The 18940-nt window shown below is 35.1% G+C and overlaps 1 protein-coding gene across 1 annotated transcript in view; it reads left to right on the forward strand.

The window, feature by feature from the left end:
- The window catches only part of LOC136028754 (hemicentin-2-like), a gene marked incomplete in the record, with an annotated part of 380916 nt that overhangs the window by 242248 nt on the left and 119728 nt on the right, over window positions 1-18940 (forward strand). The window contains 1 exon segment of the mRNA XM_065706639.1: window positions 11048-11207. Coding sequence (XP_065562711.1) covers window positions 11048-11207 — 160 coding nt within the window.

An 18940-nucleotide genomic window follows, 5' to 3' on the forward strand; every position in this document is an offset into this window, starting at 1 on the left:
TTAAATTGTAAGGATTTCATTTATATTTCTAAAAATATATATCCATCAGAGCTTACTCTTAAGCCTAGTCATGGCGCTGGTCATGAAGATCATTTCTTAGATTTAAATATTAATATTTGTGATAATAATAAATTAAGTTTTAAAATGTATAATAAAACGGATGATTTTGATTTTGAAGTAATTAGTTTCCCATTCCCGGAAAGTAATATACACTCAAATATCACATATTCAGCGTTTTTCTCACAGTTACTTCGTTATGCAAGGATTTGTAGTAATTATATTGATTTTAAAAATAGATGTAAAATCTTAAGCCAAAAATTGATATCAAGAGGTTTTTCTGCAAATAAATTAACTTGGCAATTTAAAAAATTTAGTTTCCATTATAACGAACTTTTAGATAAATATCAAAAGAATTATCTGGAAATACTTAAAGAAATTTTCAACTAATTTCGGAGGCTCGAGAAATGATGTTGCAGCGCCATTTATTTTGAATTGTGTTTCTAATAGAGCGGTTTTTTTTTAAAAAAAACAGCCACATGGTAAAGATGAATTCTATAATTGTTTAGTTCATTCAGGTTTTTTGCAATGTGTTAATATTTGTGATTTGGTAAAATTTATCATATTTAGTTTACCTATTGTTGCTAAAAAGAGGGATATATTAACAGGATAAGCTTGTTTTGGTGTTACTTGGTTGTTTTACATTTGCTGTTTTTTTTTGTTTTTTTTTTTCTTTCATAGGCATGTATTTTGGGGGCTATACCTGACACGGGGATGCCATAGATACTCTGTGGTAGCCACAACACTTGGCTGGTTAGAGAATTTAATGTGGCGAAACCCTATAGACAAGTTTATTCTCCTGATGAGCCCTTGTGTTGGGTTGTTGCCTCTGAATTATTTGTCTTTATTGTTTCTATTGTTTGGTAAATGACGACTTATACTTATTGACGACATGACTGCTTGTCCATGGATTATTCTCTATGGTTGATTGTGTATGGCTGTGCTGTTTGACCTATGTGATTGTATGGATGAGTAGGGTTAAGGCCTCATTCAATTGCTGGTCTATATAAGTCACTAATTTAGGAAAACAGTATTCCTTTTCTCCTTCTGTCTCTCTTTTTTTTTCTTCTTTTTTTTATGTTTTTGTGCTGTTGCATTGGCGATTTCTCTTTTCATGATATATATATATATATATATATATATATATATATATATATATATATATATATATATATATATATATATATATATATATATATATATATATATATATATACATAAATATGTATAAATAGTGACGAAAACCACACTACCTTTCCATATCAATCAAATACAACTCGGAAACAATAAGAAAATGTATCATATATATATATATATATATATATATATATATATATATATATATATATATATATATATATATATATATATATATATATATATATATATATATATATATAGATTAAAGTGTGAAAATTAAAATTAAAATATTTTTGAAAAAAAACTTTTAAAACAGCCCTAGCATCCTTACTTGAATGATCTACAACCAGGACTGACAAATAAAATGAAATGAGATGATAAATTCATTCAAACAAAACAGAACAAATAATTAAATACAAGTTTTGAAAGCTAATCGTGCATTTTTGGCAGCTTGCTTCAAAGGCCTTTCTGTAACTGGTTCAATACTATTATAAATTGGTTTGGTATAATATTTTGTTAGATCATTTTTAATTAAATTTGAGTACAAAAAATTAGACATCCCACCACAACCGTGGTGGAACTGCTTTCCGTTTAGCCCTAGACGGTTGGCCAAAAATGACCATTTTTGGCAATCTGTCATTCTTCATCCGCAGAACGTGCCCAAGCCATCTCAACCTTTCTCTCATTATAGCTTTAGAAAGTGGGATTGAACAACACTTTTTGTACTGTTTGAAATACGGTCAGTCAGCCGGGTACCTAGAATACTCCATAGGCAATTTCTTCTGGAAAGCATATGTCAAGACTTCATCTGGTTTTCGGAGTGCCCATGCTTCAGAGCCATATTTGACTACTGTCATCACTGCACCTTCCAATATACTAATCTTGGTTTTCAGATTTATCTTCCTATTCTTCCAAACTGTTTCTAACTGTGAAAAAAAACACCCTGACCCTTGGCTATTCTACTTTTAACATCTTCAGTGGCAGTCTTTACTAATAATACTGCCAAGGTAAGTGAAGCTGTCGACCTGATCAATCTTTTCGTTACCCAGCATCACCTTTGATCTTCACTTCGAAGGGATCGAAACCCGTTTTGCGAAAAATAATTTTTGCGAAATCTATGTTTTTGGGAAAACACAGTCAATTGTGTAGATGGAAGAAAAAGGGAACAAATATTCGTTGCTGTACAACTGTCTCCCTCCCGCTTCCACCGACGAAAATTGTGAAGTCACAAAATTGAAGCATTCATGTATGCTGCAAATTATCCTTGGTTGCTCTAAGCAAAGAAAGTTGCAAGATCAATTTCATAGAGGTACAATTCCTCGGATTAATCCTGCTAATTGAGGGGAAGGAGGAACGCTCACAATTTCTCTCACTCTCTAGATAATGAGTAATATCTTTTTGTATCTTTTGTTCTTTCACAAACATCTCAAATGGCCCTAAAAATCCTAAATCTCAGAAGAAACGTTTTTGTATCTTCATTAAAGAAAAATAGAAAAAAAAATCCATTCCATTCTACATTTTGGGCCAATATAGAGCCAAGTTTGAAAAAAAACTGTTTCAGAACAGAGATTTAATTTATTAGATTTCCTAAGGGACCAATATTAGCAAGTTGCTGTCTCGAATATAGATGGCTTTGGGTTTCAAAATTAGCAAACTATCTCCCTTGTTTTAGATTCCAAAGAACACCGATCTGGGTTCAAGTATCGACACCAGAGTTTTTTTATCTGACCTTGAAGTATTATTATCAGAATAACTAACTCAAAACTTTTATTGGATGGGTTTTGGGGAGAATAGGACTTTGGAGGGAGGGGGTACTAGTTGCCATCGGATCTCTATTGACTCTTAAAAAGTGAACTATAACTTTCGATTTCCAATTAAATAAGCTTTATCTGAATTTTATACGAGCATTTCTTCCATAAGAACCATATATGCCCCCAGGCCCCAGGGGGCTGTGTCCACAGCGGAGTTTTTGTTATCGGACCTTTGAACTATTTTTAAACAAATTCCCAGCTCAAAGCTCTTATCGGCTCATTTGGGAAAAAAGGGGAGTGGTGGAGCTAGATGCCATCTGAGCTCTTCTGACTCTTAAAAAGTGAACTAGAACTTTCAATTCCAATCAAATGAGCCATCTCTGAAGTTTATACGAGCATCCCTTCCACAACAACCATATATGCCCCAGGGCACAACTTACAACGGCTACCCCCGGGTCCCGATGGATTGTGTCGGCCCAGAGTTTTCGTTATATGATCATTGACTATTTTTAAGAAAATGGCTAGCTCAAAGTTCTTATCGGATGGGGTAGAGGAGAATAAGGCGTGGAGAGGGGGGGGACAGTTCCCCTCCGATCTCTTTTGACACTCAAAGTAAACTAGAACTTTATATTTCCAATCAAGTCGCCCTCTCCGAAGCTTAAACGAGCATCCCTTCCATAAGAACGATATATATCCCCCGAGTATAACTTGCAACGCCTACCCCGGGGCCCTTGGGGTGTCTTCGACACAGAAGTTTTTCTTATCAGACCTTTGACTTACTACAAAAAAACGCTATCTCAAAATTTTTATTGGTGGATTTTGGGAAAAAAGGGCGTGGGGAGGGGGCTAGTTGCCCTCGGATCTATTTTGACTCTTAAAAAGTGAAATAGAACTTTTGATTTTTAATCAAATGAGCCCTCTTTGAAGTTTATACGAGTATCACTTTCGAAAGAACCATATGCTCCCAGAAAATAACTTGCAACGCCTGCCCCTCAGGCCCTAGGGGGTTGTGTCGACAACCGAGCTTTGTTATCTAGTTTTTTGACTATTTTTAAAGAAATGGCTATCTAAAATTTTTATCGGATGGGTTTGGAAAGAAGGGCGTGGTTGGGGGGCTTGTTGCCATCTGATCCCTTTTGAATCTTAAAAAGTGAACTAATGCTTTCAATTTCCAATCAAATGAGTCCTCTGTGAAGCTTACACGAGCATCCCTCCCATAAGAACTATATATGTCCCCAGTGCGTAACTTGGAACGCCTGCCCCCTGGCCCTGGGGATTTTGTCAATCCCGGAGTTTAGTTATATGATCTTTGAACTATTTTAAAAAGGGCTATCTCAAAGTTCTTATCGGATTAGTTTGAAGAAAAAAGAGCGTGGAGGGGTGGGTGCGCTGGCTGCGCTCCGATATCTCAACTCCTAAAAAGTGGACTAGAACTATAAATTTTCAAACAAATGAGCCGTCTGTGAAGTTTATAGGAGCATCCCTTTCATAAGAATCATATATGCTCCTAAGGCATAACTTACAGCGCTTATCCTTGGGGTTTCTCACTGGAGGGTTTTGTCTACGCCAGAGTTATTGTTATATGTTCTTTAACTATTTTTAACAAAATTACTATCTCAAACTTTAACCGGATGCACCTGGGAAAAAAGGGCTTGAGGGGACAGTTGCCCTCCGATCACCTTCGACTCAAACAGGGCACTAGAATTTCTTATTTCTAATCGAATGAGCCCCATCCGAAGTTCATGCAACGACCCCTTCCATTTGAAGTGCCTCTGTCGGGAAAAATAATAAAAGATTGGAGCTGTACGGCCTTTACTGCAGGCGAGATTATAGCGATACCAAAAATAGGTGAAGATAATATTATATCAACAGTTCTCCTTGTCTTTTGGTTACTTCCCAAAGAAAGCTTATGGCTTTGTGTTATCTTTTTTTATAAGAAAAACTACACCAATTAACTCAGAATGTGTGAGGAGTCCTTTGGGAATTATCCGGAGTAGTCTCAAGGGACAGACATTTGGGTTTCGCCTTTGGAGACCTTATAAGACAAAGGGGAAAAAACTTATTTTTAAGAGATTTTATTCTTTTTATAGAGCTACATTTTACCAGTAATTTAGCTGCGCATTCCCAAGCTCGTCAATTTTATTATAAATAAAAGTGGACAAATCTGAAAGGTTGCTGTTGATTCCATTAACATCAAAGGCGGTCCATCAACTTCAAACAGCAAATCTTTGTTAGTGACAGTTTCTCCTTACAGAAAATTAAATAAAAAAAACAAGTTTTTGAAAGTAAGAAGCGATACTAAAACTTAAAACGAACTGGAAATATTACGCATATGAAAGGGGCTGTCCCCTCCTCAACGCCTCGCTCTTTACGCTAAAGTTTTGTATTGTTTATAAAAATAAGGCTGTGAGAAAGAGTCAAATTGCAATTCAATGAGTAAAGAGTGCGTTACTGAGAAGGGGGAACCCCCTCATATAAGCCATAATTTCTGTTTGTTTTAGTTTCTATGTTGTTCCTTACTTTCAGTTAGAAAAAACTCGTTTTTCTTTATTTAATAACAACCACAAGCCAAAAGCATGCAATATCTTTGGTTTATTATCACATAAAAATCATTGTTAAGAAGCTGCTTAAGATAATATTAAATGCTAAGAATGGCCTAAAAATAACACAAACAAATTATTGTTTATATCGGCCATAATTTAACAAAATTCTAACTTTAGCGTAAAGAGTGAAGTACTAACGAGGGGATTAAAATCACTCATATACGTAATATGGGAGGGTTCACCCCCTCGTCAATACCTCGCTTTTTACGCTAAGATTCGAATTTTATTCCAGTTCTTTAAGAACGACCCCTGAATCACAAAAACCGTTTAATTAGAATAAATAGTTCTTATTTATTACATTTACAATTGAAGTTGTTAGTAAATCAAACAGTTCGTGTAACGAACTGTAAGTAAGGAGTGACCCGGATCCATAGAGGTTTAAACTCTGAAAAACCGAATTTTGATACCAATAGATATTTCAAAAGAAGTTTAGTTTTAGCCATCAAAGGTTATGAGTCTGAGAAAATTACTTGATTTTCAAAAAAAAAGAGGGAAAACTTCTTAAAAGTTAAACCCTCTAAAAAATCAGCAACTCAAACCATCAGATTCAGCACATCACAGTACCATAATTTAGAGGTTTCAACTCTTATCTGCCAGAAGTGTTTTTTTTTTTTTTTTTTTTTTTTTTTTTTTTTTTTTTTTATTTATTTTTTTTTTTTTTTTTTTTTTTCCAGAAGAAAGATTACGGATGCGTTATAATTTTTTTTTCAAGGGATGATCTTATCAATCCAGGAACCCTAGAATATCGCAAGAGGGCTTATTTGAAAGGAAATTAAAAGTTATTGTGCCCTTTTAAAGAAATTAAAAAGATTGGAGGGCAACTAGGCCCCCTCCCATACCAAATTTTGCCAAAATCCTCCGATCGAACTTCCGAGATAGCTACTTTGTTCAACATGGTTTAAAGGCCGAATACCTTTGCCGTTTGAGATAACATGACCCCCACAGCTCCTGGGGAAAGGTCTTTAAGTTATTAAATTTGCCCATTGCTTACGTACAGTATTTGTAATGGGAAGTAGGCTATACAAACATTTTTCGGGTGGGGGCTGACAAATTTTTTTCTGGGGGGATTTTCCACGGGAAGATTTTTCAGCGGGGAGGGAAGATTGCAGGGAGTGTATATTTCAGAGAAAATATTACACTGGGGAAATTTACCGGAATTCCTATACGAAATTCTTCTTATGCCATGCTTTCTCTTTTCCGACTCAATTTTATGCTTGGAGATTTTAAGGGTATTGTCCAGCGTAAATTTTCACCAGGACTAAATTGTCCAGAGGACATATCTATTGCAAGGAGGTATTTTTTGTGTAGGTGGAGCCAGATTTCCTAGCATTATTTAAAATACGATGAGAAATTGAATTAAAAAAAGAGTTTTTTTCAACTGAAAGTAAGGAGCAAAATTAAAACTTAAAAACGAACAGAAATTATTACGTATATGAGGAGGGGTTGCCCCTCCTCCAGACCCCGTTCTTTACGCTAAAGCTTGAATTTTTTCCAAATTCTTTACGAACGACTCCTGCAACACAAGGTTCGTTTAATTGGAACATTGGAATTATTTTTAAGTATTAGAAACTTCAGCATGAAGAGCGAGGTGTTGGGGAAGGGACAACTTCTCTCTTATGCGTAATAATTTCTTTTTGTTTTAAGTTAATCATTACCTACAGTTGAAAAAGATTGTTTTATTACAGATTTTCTATTTCATTTCCTTAAAAAGCTGAACCGCTTCTGCAGAAAAACTTTGAAGATTTTGAGCTTAGGACTTTAAAAAAAAGAATCTCAAAATTAGATTATATCTTGAAGTTTATTCATGCAAAAATTTTCTTTAAGGCTTTATATGTTTGGGACTACTTACTAATTATTACTCTATTTTATAACTTTTCACCGTTAAAGTAACTACTACTACTACTACTACGAACAACTCACCGCAGTACCAAGCCACCTGGCCCAACACAGCTGCGCACACTCCTCCATCCCAGTCTATTCAAAGCCTTCCTCTTTACTCCCTCCCAGGAAGTTTCCATTTCTTTCAAATCTTTCTTTATGAAATCCTCCCACCCCAACCTCGGAGGACCTGCTTTCTGTTTAGTCCTAGACGGTTCGCCTGAAACGACAATCTGGCAATCTATCATCCTTCATTCGCAGAACGTGTCCTAGCCATCTCAACCTTTCTCTTGATTAAATAAAAAAAAAACAAGTTTTTTCAACTGAAAGTAAGGAGTGACATCAAAACTTAAAACGCGCAGAAATTACTTCGTATATGAAAGAGGCTGCTTCCTCATCAACGCCCCGCTCTTTACGCTAAAGTTTGACTCTTTCTCTCAATTCTTCTTTCTAAAACGGTAAAAAACTTTAGCGTAAAGAGCGGGGCGCTGATGAGGAAGCAGCCTCTTTCATATACGAAGTAATTTCTGTGCGTTTTAAGTTTTGATGTCACTCCTTACTTTCAGTTGAAAAAACTTGTTTTTTTTTTATTTAATTTCTGAACGTTTTTGAATCAATGCATGTTTTGATTTTGGCTCTCCGCAGAGTAATAATCAAAACGAAATTTGCATATTTTTTTTTTTTTTTTGGCTCAATGGCTTTCTCATAATTTTGATCGAATGATTTTGAGAAAAAAAGAGCGGGGGACGAAGCCTAGTTGCCCCCCGATTTTTTGGTTAATTAAAAAGGCAACTAGAACTTTTAATTTTTTACGAATCTTTTTATTGGTAAAAGATTTACGTAACTTATAAATTAGCTTACGTAAAGAACTTTTGTATTCTCATGTTTTTATTACATATATGAGGGGATTCGCCCCATCGTCAGTACCTCTCTCTTTACACTAAAGCTTAAATTTTATCCCAATTCATTAAGAATGACCCCCTGAATCACAAAAGCCGTAGAATAAGTAGTTGAAATTACCGAAAATACTTTAGCGTAAAGAGCGAGGTATTAGAAGGAGGTGAGCCCCTCATATGGGTAATAATTTCTGTTTTTTTTAAGTTTTATTGCTATTCCTTACTTCCAGCTGAAAAAGCTCTTTCACTTTTATTTTTTAATTGTTTTTTTTAAATAATGCTAGTAAATCCTGCTCTCCCCTTCATGGGAATTTTCTTCTCCCATTACAAGTTCTCGAAGGAAAGTTCCCCCAGCATATCCCCCTCTTCTCAACCCCTCCCCCAAACCAAAAAAATCCTCCTGAAAACGCCTGTATACTTCCCAATAACCATTACTATATGTAAGCACAGGTCAAAGTTTGTAACTTGTTGCCCCTCCCACGGGGACTGTGGGGGAGTAAGTCGTCCCCAAAGACATAGTTATAAGGTTTTTCGACTACGTTGAATAAAATGGCTATCTCAGAATTTTGATCCGTTGACTTTGGGAAAATAATTAGCGTGGGAGGGGGCCTAGGTGCCCTCCAATTTTTTTGGTCACTTAAAAAGGGCACTAGAACTTTTCATTTCCGTTAGAATGAGCCCTTTTGCAACATTCTAGGACAACTGGGTCGATACGATCACCCCTGGGAAAAAAAAACAAACAAAAAAACAAAAAAACAAAAAATCAAATAAACACGCATCCGTGATCTGCCTTCTGGCAAAAAATGCAAAATTCCACATTTTTGTAGATAGGAGCTCGAAACTTCTACAGTAGGGTTCTCTGATACGCTGAATCTGATGGTGTGATTTTCGTTAAGATTCTATGACTTTTAGGGGGCGTTTCCCCCTATTTTCGAAAATAACGCAAATTTTCTCAGGCTCGTAACTTTTGATGGGTAAGACTAAACGTGATGAAACTTATATATTTAAAACCAGCATTTAAATGCGATTCTTTTGATGTAGCTATTGGTATCAAAATTCCATTTTTTAGATTTTTGGTTACTATTGAGCCGGGTCGCTCCTTACTACAGTTCGTTACCACGAACTGTTTGATATGTTAAAGTAACATGCTGTTAATAACAAATACAGTTTCATAACCGTAAAAATAAACCGTTTTATAATCCGTAAAGCAACAGAATTTGAAAATTAGACTTCGGTTTCCGGATAGAATACAACACAGTCTACATATATAACGAAAAGAGAAAAAAAAAAAGGAGATAGAAGGAGAAAGGGAAAACTGTTTTCCTAAATTAGTGATTAATATAGACCAGCACTTGAATGAGGCCTTAACCCTACTCATCCATACAACCAGATAGGTCAAACAGCATTGCCATACACAATCAACCATAAAGAATAATCCATGGACAGGCAGTCATGTCGTCAATAAGTATAAGTCGTCATTAACAATCAATGGCATAAACTATGCCATTTGAGGCTGAATTGTCCAAATCCACTTCATATTTTTTTCATATTTACCATCAAGGCATCCCATGGACTGTTATTTCATTTACGAGGATTTTTTAATGCTCACAGTGTCTCAGCTAGTGGTACTAGATCTAGTGAGTGCCGCTGGCAGGGTGATCTTCAATTAAGGTCATAGAGAAGATCTCTAGTTATTTATTGGCAGCACAATGTAAGGTATGGAGGGACAGTCGTGTCAACAATGGTCTTAAAAAATAAGGTTAAAAATTTTGCATTACCTTAGACAAACGATGACAGAATATTGCAGAGTAGGAATATTAGTTAACGTTCCATAATGGTAGATGATGAAACACTTAAAGACTTATTGGGCATGGTCTACTTCGGTGATGTTATAAACAAAAGATGATTGTTATACGCAATGCGTAAAAGTTTGGTAATAAAAGCAAAAACGTGTTCTTCCTCAACTTAGGACCATATGAGAGAGTGGAAAGCTCGGATAACTTGTCCTTAAAATTTATGTCCTCTTTGAAACATGCCATTTGGTTTTATCTACTGTTGTGACGTGTATCGAAAGAACGACTTATTTGTATCATTAGATTCAACAGTTTCAGATCAGTACATTTAACGAGACAGTGAGTCCAGAACCCAAAAAAAAATATATAGAATGGCAAAAAGAATATAAACATTAACGTGATTCTTTCACAAACACAGATCCCTGTAACAGCCAGTGCTTCCACTACCCCGAGTGTTTGGGGTTCTCACTAATTTGTCCTAAAGAAAATTAGGTTTTCAGAAGGCCTTCTTAAAAAATTTATGTTCGCGGTTAGGAAGTACATGAAAGTTAACATGAAATGCAATTTTTAACTTCGACTAACATTGCTCTTCTGTATATTTTGGAAAATCAATTTTTTTTCGTGGAAATTTTGAGAAACCCAGAACGGCTCGGGGATAAGGAGCCCAGAACGGCTGAAAGCACTCGTAACAGCCCTTATCCTGGAACAAAATTACTGTTAATGACCTATCCTGTGAAATATGTAAGGGAAAAAGGAATCATATTGGAATGACGCATAAAATATTCATTTCCTTAATTCTGCATTTTTAACAGAAACTATTTAAATCCAATTTGAAAGGGATTAAGCTACGGGGTATTTGATAATTTTACTCTGTAGTCCTTTGATATTCTGTCTTTTCTTTAGCTTTTCTTACACTTCCTATGTTATAGAATTCACCAGTCCTTCAGAATACAAGCGCCGGGATTATTCTCAGCAACTATAGTTTGGTTTTGCAACGTTTGACGTTATCTAGAAGTGGATATTATACTTGCAAAGCAACAAATTTAAAGGGGGAGACACTAAGTAATCAGCTGGAGCTTAGGATTCAGTGTGAGTTTTTTTTTTTTTTTTCACATTGCGTTATTCCATGGCTCGGTTTGTTATAAATTTTATTTAATTGCTTTTGATTGAGCCATATAAATCTTTGTTTTTTTTTACTATTTCTCTGTGTTGTATTCAATATTATCCTTTAAAGTGTATGTAACTCAAAGTATTTGAATGGGTTGGTGCGCTGGATTCGGGATTCCTTGTCTGAGAGGACGCGGGTTCGAATCCCAGTGTACCAAATTCTTCAGTTTGGTACGGGGGTCAGTGGCATGACTCTGTAAGCTTAGCCAGAGTCGACCCAGCTCTAAATGGGTACCTGGACAAATCTGGGGAAGGTAAACAGGAAGGGTGTGCGAAAGCACAGGATGGCTGGCCCCCAATCCCCCATTGTACTTCCTGGCTGAAGGGCCAAGAAACGGAGATCAGCACCGCCGGTACGAACTGTAAAGTCTAATGCCGTATCCTTTACCTTTTTTTACCTTTTAACTCATGGCCAGGATGGTTGAACATCTGGTATTGAAAGATAAGATATTGAAGCAGCTATTTTATTCTTTAGCCATGGCCTCAGCCTTAGAATTTGGTTACTCTAGTTAAATATATTTAAACGTAAGGAAAAGGAAGGTATTAAATAAATACATAAGTCAAACTGGCTATATCAAGATTTAATTTCTTGAATATTAGCCTATAATTATATATTAACTTCTAGATTCGTATACACATTCCCAAGAAAAAATGGATAATTTCCCAAAATAAAGACATGAAAAGAAATATTTTGACAACAGAATATATTTTTAGGGTATTACATTGCCTAAATGTGTCAATCTATAATGTCGCTTTGTATTGTGGGTTGTAAAAACCGAAAGATTTTTTATTCCAGATTGTAAAATATCCCTTTAATTGGTTAGTGTAAAGAAGTGGCATTTTGGTGCAATTAAATAAAAAAACTAGTTTTTTTAACTGAAAGTAAGGAGCGACATTAAAACTTAAAACGAACAGAAATTACTCCGTATATGAAATGGGTTGTCCCCTCCGCAGTCCCACGCTCTTTACGCTAAAGTTTGACTCTTTGCCACAATTCTACTTTTTAAAACAATGAAAAACTTTAGCGTAAAGAGCGTGGGACTGCGGAGGGGACAACCCATTTCATATACGGAGTAATTTCTGTTCGTTTTAAGTTTTAATGTCGCTCCTTACTTTCAGTTAAAAAAACTAGTTTTTTTATTTAATTTCTGAACGTTTTTGAATTAATGCATGTTTGATTTTGGCTCTCCGCACATAAATTATTGAAATGAAATTAGTATATTAATTTTTTTTGGCTAAATGGCTTTCTCTTAGTTTTGATCAGACGATTTTGAGAAATAAGGGGTGGGGAAGGAGGCCTTGCTGCCCTCCAATTTTTCGGTTACTTAAAAAGGCTACTAGAACTTTTAATATTCAACGAATGTTTTTATTAGTAAAAAATATACGTAACTTAAGAATTAACTTACGTAACAAACTTTTATATTCTTATATTTTTATTATGTGTACGAGGGGGTTTGTACCCTCGTTAATATCTCGCTCTTTACACTAAATCGTAAGTTTTGTCCCAATTCTTTAAGAATGACCCCTGAATCAAAAAGGCCGTAGAATAAATAGTTGAAATCACTAAAAATATTTTAGCATCAAGAGCGAGGTATCTATCTCCTCCTAAATACCTCGCTCTTTATTCTAAAGTATTTTTAGAACCCCTCATATGCGTAATAATCTCTGTTCGTTTTAAATTTCAATGCTATTCCTTACTTTCATTTGAAAAAACGTTTTCATGTTTATTTTTTCACTGTTTTTTTTATAGTAATGCTAGAAAATCCTGCGCCCTTTTCATTGAATTTTTCTTCCCCCGTGACATACTCCTCAAAGGAAAGATCCTCCCACAAAGCCCTCTCCCATCAACCCCACCCCCCAAACCAAAAAATCCCCATGAAAACGTCTGTACACTTCCCAATAACCATTACTATATGTAAACACTGGTCAAAGTTTGTAAGTTGCAGCCCCTCCCTCAGGGATTGTGGGGGAGTAAGTCATTCCCAAAGACATAGTTATTATGGTTTTCGACTATGCTGAACAAAATGGCTATCTTAAAATTTTAATCTGTTGACTTTTGGAAAAAAATGAGCATGGGAGGGGGCCTATTTGCCCTCCAATTTTTCGGTCACTTAAAAAGGGCACTAGAACTTTTCCTTTCCGTTAGAATGAGCCCTCTCGCGACATCCTAGGACCACTTGGTCGATAAGATGACCCCTGGGAAAAAAAAAAAAAAAACAAACAAATAAATAAACACGCACCCGTGATTTGTTTTCTGGCAAAAAATACAAAATTCCACACTTTTTAGATAGGAGCTTGAAATTTTTGCTATAGAGTTCTCTGATATACCGAATGCGATAGTGTGATTTTCGTTAAGATTCTATGACTTTTAATGGATGTTTCCCCCTTTTTTCCAAAATAGGGCAAATTTTCTCAGGCTCGTAACTTTTGATGACAAAGACTAAATTAATTGAAACTTAATATTTAGAATCAGCGTAAAAATTCGAATCTTTTGATGTATCTTTTAGTATCAAAATTCCGTTTTTTAGAGTTTCGTTTACTATTGAGCCGGGTCGCCCCTTACTACAGTTCCTTACCACGAACTGTTTGAAAAGAAAATAATTCGGTATTTCGGGGCTTCTGACATTATTACTCCTTTGCGGAAGTTAGGCTCAAAATTGAAAAAGGATTATAGTTTTTCTCTGGGCCCCTTCCACCTCTTAGTTCGTTTATTTTCCCGTTAGTTTTCACCTGTTTTCGCTTTATAGTTGTGTTATCTCTTAGCAGTAGTTATGGTTGTGGTATATATGTTTTATCGCTCGTATAGTTGTGTTATTTTCAAATTATACTCCATAATAGAGAGGCTCCGAACACCCAGCATTGTATATTAAGCTCTTAATTTGACGTTTTTTTCTAACGTGACCAGATTCGTCCTGCGCCCTTTTCATTGAATTTTTTCCCCCATGGCATATTTCTCCAAGGAAAGATCCTCCCACATAGCCCCCTCCCTCAAACCTACCCCCAAAACCAAAAAAATCCCCCTGAAAACGTCTGTACACTTTCCAATAACCATTATTATATGTAAAGACTGGTTGAAGTTTGTAACTTGCAACCCCTCCCCCAGGGACTGTGGGGGAGTAAGTCATCCCCAAAAACATAGTTATTATGATTTTCGACTATGCTAAACAAAATGGCTATCTCAAAATTTTGATCCGTTGACTTTGGGAAAAAAATGAGCGTGGGAGGGGGCCTAGATGCCCTCCAATTTTTTTGGTCACTTAAAAAGGGCACTAGAACTTTTCATTTCCGTTAGAATGAGCCCTCTTGCGACATTCTAGGACCACTTGGTCGATACGATGACCCCTGGGGAAAAAAATAACAAAAAAAACAAACAAATAAACACGCACCCGTGATTTGTCTTTTGGCAAAAAATGCAAAATTCCACATTTTTGTAGATAGGAGCTTGAAACTTCTACAGTAGGGTTCTCTGATACGCTGAATCTGATGGTTTCATTTTCGTCAAGATCCTACGACTTTTAGGGGGTGTTTCCCCCTATTTTCCTAAATAAAGCAAATTTTCTCAGGCTCGTAACTTTTGATGGCTAAGACTAAACTTGATGAAACTTATATATTTAAAATCAGCATTAAAATGCGATTCTTTTGATGTAGCTATTGATATCAAAATTCAATTTTTTAGAGTTTTGGTTACTATTGAGCCGGATCGCTCCTTACTACAGTTCGTTACCACGAACTGTTTGATATTTGAATGGTTGAAAAGGTGGATTTTTATCACCGATTTTTCTTAGGAAGTTCATTTAGATTATTCCCAGTTTAAAGTTCTCAAACCTCAGATATTCTTTGCAATAGTAAAGGTAATGAATATGACCTTGCCTTTTGAAATGCCTAACGGCAGTGCTAGTCTCCGTTTCATGACCCTTCAGCCACGAAGTGTTATAAGGGGTTTAGGGCCAGCCATCCAGTGCTTTCGCACACCCTTCCTGTTTATCTTCCCAGATTTCTCCATGTGCCCATCTAGAGCTCTATAATTTTATTGAAAAAGAAGGTTTCCAAAAGAGTCCATGATCTGGCTGTGAACAGATAATAATCTGGAATTAATAATTATCTAGAGTAAGAATGACACCGAAATCCTATTTTCTTCTGGCTCTAACCTCAGTCTCCAAATATAACGTAGGCACACCACTTTATCATAATCATTTCTGAACAACGAAAAAAAGAAGCATAAATAGTAATCTGAATATTTACTTTATTTTTCATTTTTTAGGATTAATTTTGTTTTGGCTAAAATTCTGTTTCTGGAGTGTAGTGTAGTGCTAATACTACAGATCCTTGATACAGATCTGGAGTGGAGTATAGTAAGTGCTAAGATACGTGGCTGGAAGCTTTTGGAAGGATAATTTGTAGTGTTTGTGGTCCACTCAGACTGTTGATTAAAGGGGAGGAAAATTAGATTTAGTACTTCTCTCTTCAACCAAGGGAAAGGGCAAAAAAGAGTTGATATCACCAAGACTAATTTAACCTAAAATACGTAGCTATGTAGTAATAATGAATCATTTGCGGAATAAGTAAATGTCGAATAATTGACGAATAAAAGAAATAGTGCGAGTTAGATAAATGCGAATTAAAAGGATAGAAAGTAAAAGCTAAGTAAGAGCAATCAGAATCAGTTGATTTCAACAAAAACCTTTTTTTTGTTGAAATATTGTTCCATATATATTGTTCCATAAATTGCTACATAAATATTGTTCCACTAAATGGATAGAGTAAAAATTTAACAAATAAATTTTCAAAAAAAAAACAGTAATTGAAAGAAATGATTGTAAATAAAAATATATAGAATAATAAAAATAAAGAGCTAGGAGCATTCAGAACCATTTAGATTCAAAACAAGAGTCAAATAATTGTAGCAATGTATTGCTTGTGCTATATTTGTATAACAGATGGGTAATGTCATTATATACTATGCAAATGACAATCAACAAGCTATAAACAAGTTAAATAAACAAACTCAAATTTAGACAAATTTAAGGGGAAAGGATAACATGAGAGAGCTAAAAATGCTTAGAGTCATTCAATTTAAGGAACGAAAACTAACTATGTAAAATAATACAATATAATAAATAGTGCAATAACATTATAAATAGATGTTACGTAAATTAACTAAAACATTAAATAGCAGTTACTTAAATCAACTTAATAAATACGAAAAATAGAGAAAATAATAAAGAGCTAATATTTTAAAATAAAACAGACACTCAAAATCGTTCAATGTCATCAAAATCTGCTAGCTATTTATAGGAATGTTAAAAAAATAAATAGTTTAATAAAAGACAATAATTATTCGTTTCGCAAAAATTCAATGCACTTTTAGATAGCAATTATCGCTATAAATTAAAGATAGGTAAGTGAACTTGGTGAACTTGGGTAGGTCTAACCCCTTGCCGAGTTTTTTTGGCTTAATTTGGTCCCAAAATTGTTCCGGAGTTGCTGGTACAATACAAACTATTTGATGTTGCTCTTGGTCATTCTAGTAATTTTCTTCGATCTCTAGAAAGTTCGCAAGTTATGTTGTTTCCGTGAGTTACTTCACCAAAGGAACCAATCTCAGGGTGGTCAAATTAACCCCCTAGTCTGGGGTGAATCTGACACCCCCAGGTTAATTCTATATTTGCAGAGATAAAAAATTATGTCACCCTAAGACATGATAGAGGATACTTCTATGTACAGAGATACCAGGCAAAATAGAAACTCTCATTAATAGTTTTCATGTACCATAAAGGTACACAGGTATTTTGCTTACGATAGGGTAATTCCGACAGTGTCAATCTTACCCTGTAGCCTACATAGAAAAAGTATCTGAGAGTGATATTTTTAAAAATTTTTATTATGAACACGAAAAAGGTAACATCATACTTCAAATAATAGAGAAAAAATTCTAATTTCAATTGGTATCAGAGAAAGAAAATGTTTTTTCATTTTTATTTTTCGTTGAAAAAAACACGTTTATAATTGAAAAATAATGTCAATTAATATCAGAGGGAGTTGAGAAAGCAAAATTATGATCACTTTCAGGCCATAGTGGCCTTCTTGCAAGGGCTGATTACGTGCTAAATTTGGAATGATGGTAGAATGCAGGGAACAGCTCCAGAGATCTCCAATGGTCCAGCAAAGATGTATCCTTCAACTTCGTCATTTTCATCTTTTCGGGGCGAGTCATATAAGTAGTTGGCTAGGCTAAGGAAGCAAAGATATTTTATGCAAACAGGATTTTCATCGGGAAAAATCAAGTAACCTAAAAATATACGAGCCTCGTTGATGACGTTTGCTATTGTATACTATAGCACAGTATTCATTTAGCTGTATTTCTAGCTCATTTTACCCATCTTCTTCATTCTCACTGCCAACAGTATAACGATCTAGTCAGTTTTGGCACCTAGTGAAACGTCATAGTCTTCACTGGAAAGATCATCTTTCTTTTTCTTTTTCAGTTTTGACTTGAGCATATTCTCTGTTACTTTTTCTTTTTTGTTCTTAAGCTTTTCTTTTTTCTCTTTCTCCATATGTTCAATCCCTCTAAAAGCCTGTAAAGATGTAATTACTTTGGTATCCGAAGTAATTGTCTGCCTACTGGATGTCCCGGGTGCGGAGGCATCAAGAGAAGCGCACTCGACTGAGTTCTAGAGAAGTTCTTTGAATGATTTCTCACGCCCGTGAATCTTTTTTTGACTAACCAACATTGAAATACTAATCTTATCAGTTGCAGTATTTCCTGCTGTTGTCGCTCATGTTCAATTCCGAATCTCTGACATCTTTGTCTCAACATATTGTTTTATCTTGGCTGGATCAAGCTTTGCCTCATCAATCATGTTGCAATTGATACGTGCTGAAACAGCGGAACAATAAATTCCTGTAGTTTAAAAGGATTAAATTTGAGGAGGGTTACCATCCCTCTATCCTGACACCTAAATTTAAAATGTAACTTTTCTTGACCGTTTTCTTCTTTAGTTTCTAGTCATAGGGTGGCAAATCAGCAATTTCATTTGAACTAAGAAACTATGATGTTAAATAAATGTATCCTTCTTGTTTATTTTTTTATAGCAGCTACAGTAGCACGTTCCTTATTCCACTTTAAAACATGAAATATCTAAATTACGTGATTGTATAATTGTCGTGTAATTCTTTAGTTTTAAGTGACATTTTGGTTTGCATCTCAATTTGATTTCTGCTGTTTGTTTCCTTTTTCTTTAGCTGTTTGGAGTCATTTGTTATATTTTGTAATTTAACACATGTCGCAACATTTTTCCGTGCCTTTTGCCCTAGCTTTTTGGATTCATTAAGAATCGTGTATAATTTTGTAAGACTTCATAGATACCAAAAATGTATTTCCCAGCTTTTCCCCAGTTGTTATTTTTTTGCTGTAATTGCGTTGTCACATAATCCTGTAAAAGCCTGGAGTGTTCCATTGCCTATGTCTTCTGAAATATCAAAATTAAGCATCGGCTTCCTCATTGAGTTCTTCTTTATTTTGTTATTCATCGTGTTACAGGGTGTCCAATTGGCCATTTCAGAAGAACTAAGAAACTCTGACGTGAATTCAATTCCTTCCTGTTTATCCTTACACACGCTAAAATAACATGTCCCTTTTCCATTGTAATTTC

Source organism: Artemia franciscana, chromosome 7 (genome assembly GCF_032884065.1).
Source record: "Artemia franciscana chromosome 7, ASM3288406v1, whole genome shotgun sequence".
NCBI lineage: Eukaryota > Metazoa > Arthropoda > Branchiopoda > Anostraca > Artemiidae > Artemia > Artemia franciscana.